The sequence below is a fragment of the Rhinoderma darwinii genome, chromosome 6 (genome assembly GCF_050947455.1).
Source record: "Rhinoderma darwinii isolate aRhiDar2 chromosome 6, aRhiDar2.hap1, whole genome shotgun sequence".
Taxonomy (NCBI): Eukaryota; Metazoa; Chordata; class Amphibia; order Anura; family Rhinodermatidae; genus Rhinoderma; species Rhinoderma darwinii.
The window spans coordinates 14,921,592-14,931,201 of NC_134692.1; the positions used below are offsets into that span (position 1 = coordinate 14,921,592).

At 41.7% G+C, this 9,610-nt stretch overlaps 1 protein-coding gene across 1 annotated transcript; it reads right to left on the bottom strand.

Moving 5' to 3' along the window:
- Positions 1 to 447: 447 nt before the first annotated feature.
- CXCR4 (C-X-C motif chemokine receptor 4) lies at positions 448 to 5,079 on the bottom strand. The gene is made up of 2 exons (XM_075831080.1): positions 4,958 to 5,079; positions 448 to 2,850 (listed from the first exon to the last, which is right to left on the bottom strand). The coding sequence occupies exons 1-2, from the start codon at positions 4,964 to 4,966 to the stop codon at positions 1,786 to 1,788; spliced, it is 1,074 nt and encodes a 357-aa protein (XP_075687195.1). The 5' UTR covers positions 4,967 to 5,079; the 3' UTR covers positions 448 to 1,785.
- Between the last annotated feature and the right edge of the window lie 4,531 nt (positions 5,080 to 9,610).

Below are 9,610 nucleotides of genomic sequence, written 5' to 3' on the forward strand. Positions count from 1 at the left end.
TTGAAAACGATTTGACGTTCTAACTTATGGTGTTATTATCCAAAACAACGAGGTTCACAAACTAATGGCTTGCTCACATGTACCGCAATTGCAGCGTTTTTTCAGTTCGGAATTGCGGACGAAAAAAACACAACAGAATATAGTAGCAGTAAAGTGGATGAGTTTGAACAAATGTCATTCACATGCTGCGTAGAAAAAAACGCTCAGAAATTGATCTTGGGTCTCGTTCACATTACAATGTTGCGATTTTCTTACCTCTTCAAAAGCGGCTCCTAGCAGGGTCGAGACGGTACTGAAAATTTTCCCGAATGATCTCATGGAAAGTTTAAAATAGTCCGTAGTCCTTTTCCTGGAAGAAAGCCGCCCTTTAACTGATGCATTTTTTAATGTGAGTGTGAACACGATCTAAGTTACTTCTGATCACAATGAAAACAATTGAAACGGTGATTTCACTTCTTAAGAATTTATTAAGAAACACTGTACAACATTCAGTATAGGACTTGCGAGGACGATAATACGGAATCGGAAACATAAGAAGACCTAGGTTAACAGTCGTATCATATCCGATAAGTGCAATCACATACAACGAGGCGCAGTACATCCGCAGTGGTCTATTAACCCTTAGACGTCTTCTACATCAATAATGACTTTGATGTTTCTTTAGCCCTAAAACCAATACCAGCCGGAGGATCTCAACACATTAATATTCGTTTCATCCATCCATGATTGGGGGCAGGTTCTCAATAACATTAATATACCCTCGCTTGTAACGTATTAGTGTACATGAGCTCGGGACGTCAAGGGTATTATTATGTCTCGGCCATGATGGCCACGTTATTGATGAGGGAGTAGACATCTAATTGGTCCAATGTTGCAGTTCCTGAGATGTGTGAGGTCAGATGGTTTACATACTATATGGAACTATGGACGGTTGGCATCCAACAAGGGACTCGAGAAACATAGAGGTAACCCATGTGGCTTCTAATGGGCCCCTAAAGTGGGCCCTACCCCATTTCTCAATAGGTGGCGTCAACCTGAGCCTCTTCATAATGCTCGCTGAGCCTTCATTCCTACAAGGTGGTGAACACGTGCCAAGCTCTTCTGTCCTGGATATGGTGGAGAATATGGTGGTATGATGGGTCCCACAATAGAATTTTTGCTACAGGACCTCCTCTCTTCTATGTAGAGCCTCTATGATTTCATATTTTTTTATCTGCAAAATGATATTTTATACCGCAATACACACTGGTTATTTTCTTTTACTCAACCTTATGGAACATAAAATCAGATCTTACACTGGCACAGATGCCCATTTGCAGTTAAACATGACCCTAATATGCAACTGTGGCTAGCTATCCCTATAACATTTCGGTCCTTATCCTACTTACACACAGAATAAATAGCACACAAGACAATAATGTTGTATCTGTACACAGATATGGGGGGAGGGGTAGGGGGGTGGGAGATATCACGCATTAACCATACAGGTTTGTCCTTTGTTCAGTACAACACCGAGGAGGATGTCTATAAAAGCAGAGTGTCACATTCGCCAAATGCCAGAAAGGTCCCTGTACAGAATCAAAACATTTGGCACTGTAATGGACAAATGCAACAAGTTTATTGTGAACCAATCAATAGTCCTTAGGCCCGGCCTACAATAAAGATATAGGAAAAAAATGTTTGTATAAATAAGGTTTATACCTCTCAGTCAATATGAAATATCTATATACACATATTACAGTCTGTATGTTCAAGAAGAAGAAGTCCTTGCTTATCCAGATGCTGTTAGCTGGAATGGAAACTGGAGGATTCCGACTCCGTCGAGACGGATGAAAGTCCGGCACGCTTTTTGGAAAGTATTTTTAAACTGGATCCCCTGCTGACAGATGTTAAGGCGTTTTGGGCTGAGGTCTTGAATTTGGCTCCAAGGAAGGCGTATAAGATGGGGTTGAGACAGCAGTGGAAGAAGGCCAGGGCTTCTGTGATGGAGATCCACTTGTGAAGCATAATATCCATGTAACAATCAAGCCTCAGGAGTCCAAGTAAACCAAAGGTGTCTATGGTAAGGCAGATGTAGTATGGGAGCCAACAGGCAAAGAATGCCAAGATGAGAATGACCGTTGTCTTCAAGGCTTTGCGTTTTTGATGGCCCTTTGAATGGGACAACTTGGAAATGATGACGCAGTAGCAAGTTAAGATGATGAGTCCAGGCAAGACAAGTCCAACTGTGATGTGGAGGAAACGGAACCCAATGGTCCAATTTTCTCGGTTGTCCGCTGGGTAGATACGATCACACACATAGTTGCCTTCTATGTCGGACACGCTGGCAAATACAAGGTCGGGCACGGTCAACAGAATAGCTGGGAGCCACACTCCTGCGTACACAATTTTCTCAGCTAAAAGCTTCCTAGATCCTTGGCTGTTGGTGGCATGGACAATCGCCAAGTACCTATCCAAGCTGATAAAGGCCAAGATTAAGACGCTGCCGTAGAGGTTGACCGTGTAAATAACATGGACGGCTTTACACAAAAAATCTTTAAAGTACCAACCAATGGCGGCATCCACGGACCAGAACGGAAGTGTGAATACAAACAGCAGGTCAGCGACGGAGAGGTGCAACCTGTACTTATCAGTCATGGTTCTGGACTTCTTTTGATAGCCCATGACCAACACCACCAGTCCATTGCCGATAATTCCAAGAAGGAAGATGAAGGAGTAGATGGTGGGAAGAAATATTCGGTTGAAGTCATTGTTCTCTTGGGTGAAGCATGGACCCTCGAGATCGAAATTGTCTCCAGTGTTATTTAGATCTGTACCATTGTCATCCGAGAAATCTAATGAACCGGAGAACTGAAAAGAGAAATGAAAATAAATTAATAGAACAGTACAAAAACACAAGGCAGTATATAGTAACGAGAAATAAGTACAAAATCCCCTATGGTCCTAGGAGTACAGAGTGTTACTCTGAGTACAGAGTGTTACTCAGAATGTTACAGAATTGAACACTATGTTACCGATGTTACAGAATTGAACACTATCTCTATTAATAGTGCGCCCTACAATCCTTCTGGGGCGTTAACACACAAAATGTGGCTTGCGTCATCGTTAAGTGCGGAATATTTGTATTACAGGAGGACACAAAAGGTTCCCCCCGTGCTGCAGCTGACAAGGTTTGTTTCTAAAAATCCAAATGCAAACACATCGGCATTTAACGTTCAGCTGGCTGATGGCGAGTGATGGACGCAAACCCAACTGTGGAACAAGTGACAACAACTTCAATACAGAAGACAAGTCAAAGTAAGCAAATGGGATGATGCAATAAGGAGAATGTTCTGCTTCAACAGGTTACCAAATACTGTTGCTTACAAAAACCAAAAGGTGCAACTAGTGTAACTCAAATAAAATAGTTATTCTTTAAAGAAACAGTACATGGAATTTGGGGCAGCAGTTTACAGGGTAGCTGAGAATATGTATGTAATGGCGCCCTCTAGCTGAGATTTACGGAACCTACAAATGTAACGCGTTGAAATTTACCCAGTAATACCTATGTAGACAAAGATTGTGAAACTTCCTAACGTTTTTTAATTTTTTTTATAACAATTATATTACAAAATATGCACACAATTTTTTTTTATTTGATTTTGTCTACGATCTACACATAGTGACAACTGAAATACCCACAATTATTATCAGTTTACTATTTGCCATAATGCAATGATAATGACCATTTACAGATTAAAAATTGTATCTAGCGGATCGAATATTTTTGCCTCGACTGGTAGATTGGGATTATGCAATGATCATTTTGTAACTATACAATGATAAGTTTGTCACTCAGTGGGGTAATATCCGCTAGATCACCTTTGTGTATGGACAGCACTGCCCTTCTGTAAAATTATAGCAAGATACTCAAAAGGGAAGTTGATTGCACAAACTAACGATTTTAGGGCAGTAACCTAAAGGCAAAGCGGGATTTTTTTGAAAGGTGAGTAAAGACGCCCTGCTACCTATATGAGGGGGACAAACTGGCCAAAAAAAGAGGTAATGGTAGTAATTATAGACTAAAATGGACTGGATACTACAGACTTATGGTCACTACTTATTATCTGGACCAATTCCATTATAGAATATCATTTATTAGAGGGCCTGATTCCTAGCAAGTCTATATAAACCCCCCTGGAGCCACCTGCCCTATAAAGCTTCTTGATCAAAACCCATTCTTCCAGCTGTTTTCCTTAAGTTTTTGGTAATTCCCCAAAATGCAAATATTGTAGCAGAAGATCTTCGCTGTATATAGTAAAAGCAGTGATCACAACCCAGCACACACATTTTTCTCGCACACAGAAGGGACTTTCTATACTTCAAGATGTTTCATGGCACAATGCCACTATCTAGCAATACACATTATAAGTGAAAATTAAAGGACTGAACAAGCTAAATGCAGGACAACTGTCTCCAAATACAAAGCTGTTGGAAATAAGCCCAAAAAGTAGGAGAACATAAGTGCCAAGCTGGGTGTTACCTGATGCCCACCATCCTTGACCATCCACCCTGACAACAGCACAAATGCCTGGATAGCCAACAATTCTCCAATTGCTATAAAACCTCTAGTCCTGGGTAACACCTGTAGTTCTACAACATATTATTTACCCTTTTCTATTTTTAAAAAAGAAGAAAAAAAAAAATGCTTTATAACAATCTGTTCAGTGCACAAGATCTCTGATCCCTGCGCAAGTTTGCAAAGTTGTAACAACCCTTGCAACAAACTTGCAACTCAATGCAGTTCCACCCGAGTCTAGAGAGAGGTATAATTGTATTTAGCAAGTTTCCAATATTGCTGGTAAAGTAAATGCACCATGAAGAGTCCCACTCTGCTGGATCAAATGCGCAAAAACGCGGCGCAAAGTGAAGGGGAGCCAGAAGCCCCTATAGCTGGGCTACAGTCCTGGGTACTTACAAGCTCCATGTCTGCGAGTCCCTCTGATTCCAGGATGAAGTGTGGCTGGTGCAGAGACTGTTCACACTCTCTCAGTGACTCCTTGGTCCAGTGACTGTGATGAACACTCACTCAGCAGAGAATGAATTGACTGCAGGATGCAGGCAGCACTCTATATATATAAGTACCCACCCATCCACAGCCCATCCAATGCCCTCAGCCCTCACTGCACTCACAATAGCTGCTGATTGTGCTGCTCCAGGACCTCCTGTTGTTTATCCTGCAGCTGGCAGGGGCTTTGTGTTTCAGATAAGCATCTGTAAAAAACATCAGCTACAAAACAACTCAGCAGCACAAGAAATGTCACTGTCCTAGACTGTCACAGCTCATACATACAGAGGTCTGATAACTGGTCACAGAGTGCCCACCTTATACCTAGAGGGAAGGAGGCAGTCAGATGAAGATTTTTTCATTGTTCAATTGTGTAATGTTGTTTAAATTTGGAGAATAATAATAATAATAATAATAAAAATAGTAAAATTTTATGAACAATATTTTTCACTTTATTATTATTGTTTTAGTGAATTATTGTCATCACTATTTTATTACTACTACTAATAACATCAATACGGACTCATGCACAAGGAGCCAAGGGCTTGTCCACGCGTAACGGAATTGCTGCAGAAAATTTCTGCAGCAATTCCGTTCAAAGTAGCAGACATTCCGCTGCGGCAAAAACCCTCCATTTTCGGCGTTTTTGACTGCAGAAAATGGTGCGGATTTTGCAGCGTTTTCCTCAATGTTGGGGGATGGTGATGTCTCTTCTGAAAAACGCAACAATTCAGTCCACTTTCCGCAGCAGGAATTGACATGCTGCGGTCCGAAAATAATGCACCGCAAGTCAATTTCTGCACGGAATTTTTACGCAGCGTGTGGATGATATTTGTTAAATGTCTTTGCTGCTACTCTATTCTGCTGTGTTTTTTCCATCCGCAATTCCGGTCCCTCACTAAACTGCTACATGGTCCCTCACTAAACTTGTAGAAGTAATATTTGTAAAGGAGAATATATCTGTAATATGGTATCTGATGGAACGTGTCCCAATAATAATAATAATAATAATAATAATAATAATAATAATAATAATAATTCAATGTGTTTCAATTTCCTGTACAAACATACTCTAATATTGCAGTACAATGAGGCATGTAAAGGGACATGGATGATGACGGAGGTAAAAAAAAAATAAAAAAAATCATCCCTTTTGTGCTTATTATTCTGTGAACGCCCCCCTCCCCCAATACACATGGTGTAGCTGCTATACAGGAGCTTATATGTGATTGCTGAATATAGACAAATCCCTGTAGTGTTCTCTAGACGTACAGCTTTACCTGGTGACACTTGAGGATTATTGTATCACTGTGATATCATACCATTAGAGTTATATTGTATTCCTGTAAATCTATACTAAAGGGGCAGCTCTGTAGGTAGAGTATCTATTCTATATGTATTAGGTGTGAATATCAGCTGAGTGAAACTGTTGGATGGCAAAAAGGAGAGTAGGGATAATGGGGGGCTTGTGCCAGGGCACCTGTATGGCATTGAGATGTAAATTGGCCATTATATTCCTACAGGAAGGGAGGAATCAGTATCGGTGGCACACTTTATAGTGGTTTATAAAACACAAAGTCATTTGTACTTGTGGCTTTAGAATTGCAGGACGGTCACATCATAATATCCTTATGTATGCAGCGCCACCATATTCTACAACACATTACATCGGGTGGGAGCCTCACCCTTTCACTTCTAGGGTAACAGTTTCACCTACAGTTTTTACTTGTCTTAGTTATAAGTTTCAGGATAACAGCCTCAGCCACCTTTCTTGAATGTTGGGGTAAAAGTTCACCTAACTACTTCCAATCCTTAAGGTAGCAGCCTCTCCTGGTCCTTCTAGTCATTGGGGTGACAGTCTCACCCAGTACTTGTAGTCCTTGAGGTAAGAGTCTCGCCTGGTCCTTCCATTCATTGGGGTATCACTCACCTGGCTGCTTCAAATCCTTGGGGTAACAGCCTCTCCTGGTCCCTGGGGTAACATCCTCTCCTGGTCCTTGGGGTAACAGTCTCACCTGATCCTTCTGGTCCTTGGGGTAACATTCTCACTTGATCCTTCTGGTCCTTGGGGTAACAGTCTCACCTGATCCTTCTGGTGCTTGGGGTAACAGTCTCACCTGATCCTTCTGGTGCTTTGGGTAACAGTCTCACCTGGTCCTTTGGGTAACAGCCTCTCCTGGTCCATGGGGTAACAGCCTCTCCTGGTCCTTCTGGTCCCTGGGGTATCACTCACCTGGTATTTCCAAACCTTGGGGTAACAGCCTCACCTGGTATGTACTTATAATATCTGTGGTAACAACCTTACCTGGTCCTTTCAATCCTTGGGGTAGCAGCCTCACCTTGTATGTCAAATCATAGGGTAAGTGCCTCACCTGGTACACCCCATCCTTGGGGTAACAGACTAACCTGATTCTTACAATCTCTGCAGTAACAGCTTCGCCCAGTACTTTCAATCCTTGGGGTAACAGTCTCACTTGGTCATTCCAAACATTGGTGTAATAGACTCACCTGAAACTTACATTCTCTGGGGTAACAACCCCACCTGGAACATCTAGTTTTTGGTAATTACCCTCCCCTCCACTTCCAGTAGCTGCTCTACCTGTCTTTAGTCTTTGGAGTGTAGCCTCTTCCAGTTATTCCAGTCTTGGGGTAATGATCTTGTTTAGTACCTCCAGTCACCAGGATAATAGTATCAACATGTAATTTTAGTCTAGGATAATACCCATATCTGCTACATCCAGTCTTTAGGGTGTCATCCATACCTGGTACTGAAAATGTTTAGGGTACAACTTTCCCTGGTACGTTCAGTCTTTATGGCAGGAGCTTCACCCATCAGGTAATAATAATCTTGGTAAAAACAAACATTATTTTGTGTGATATTTAGTTCCAGCTCGGATTATGGGATGCAATTATTTAACTTTAATGCCAAAATAATGTGTCTGACTTCTATCCCTGATCCTCGCCATTACCACTCACCCTAACCCTGGGAAGAGCGCTCTCCTACCTGCCCCAGACTACTCAATGTGTGTTGTTTAAACACTTATATTGACCTAGTCTTGACAGATATCTCCAGGTTAGGCATTTACTATTCTTAAAACCTAAACATACCAAGGTCATGTGAAGGTGAGAAGCTTTTAATACCCTTCCAATTAGATCAAGCAATATAGGGTCCATTTACACGGGCATATAAACTGCCCGTACAAGCGCCGGTCAATGATAAAGGAAGCCGATCACCGCTCGTTGCTTTTATTTTCATGTAGCAATGATTGAGAGGGGGTTTGTAAGAACGATCGTTCGTGTGATCGTTCGTTCCTCCTCTCATACACTGTAGGTTACTGTCAGCAGCACGTCCCCTGTATACATAAGGAGATATGCTGCCGACAAAGTATAATTTTCATGCCCACATAAAAGATGCATTCAACAACAAAACAGTGTTTTATCGTTTATTGCTGGGCATGTTTACACTGGGCTATGATTGGTGAAGGGCCTTTTACACCTGCCGATATTCGGCCGGTGCAGCGAGCGCCAATCAATGAGACATCATTGATCGGCGCTCGTTTGCTCCTGTCACACGGATCTATGGATGGGGACGAGCGGTCGTTACTCCGATCGCTCGTCCCCATACATTATTATCATGTCGGCAGCGCGTCTCCCTGTCTACACATGTGCTGCCGACAACTATATATTTTATATATAATATTTTAGTTTTTTAAAACGATACGATCAGCAGATGATCGACCGTTTGCTCGTTCATCTGCTGATCGTTCCCCTGTTTACACAGAGCAATTATCGGCAATGAGCGTTCTATGAACGCCAATCGCCCAGTGTAAAACCCCCTTAATGAACATTCACATGAATGAACGTTTAGGCGATCATTGGTCCATGTAAAAGGGGCGTTACTTTTAGTCATGGAAGCTCCTGTTTTTTAGAACCGTGTCTTTCTACTCTAAACCCACATCCATTATAATCTAGGGTCTAATGGTCAACTGGCCCTTCATATGACTTATAGACAGCCAAGACCCCTATCAGCATATTAGACTGCATTGTCGGTCGACATCATAGAGCGATTCCCAACCTTATTACCAAGGGCGAATCCCTAAACTCCTATTCACATTCCTACATCGAAGAAGAACGGGTCTTGGTGCTGCCGACTGGAAAACCCCTGACCAGATTCCAAGAAACCAGAGGTATCCAAAGATCCCTGGTTGGAAGTCACCGTCATAGACGCTGTTAATAAATACTCATGGGAAAGGTGCATGTTTGATGAATGGCCTCAGCTGGGTGGAAGACTCCAAAGTGACAATTCAAGATGTGCGACTGAATCGTGCATGAGAATTAAAAGACCTCTCGAAGGGAAATCTGCCAGAATTTGGAACATTTGACGACCATCTAATGTCTATGACTGCCTCTTATATCCATACTGTGGTGCAGCAGCTATTATGGATATTAGGCTTTTATATATATATATATATATATATATATATATATATATATATATACACACATGTATATATAACTTTAGGCCAACTTAACAATAAAAATGCACCTAAGATCAATCATAGC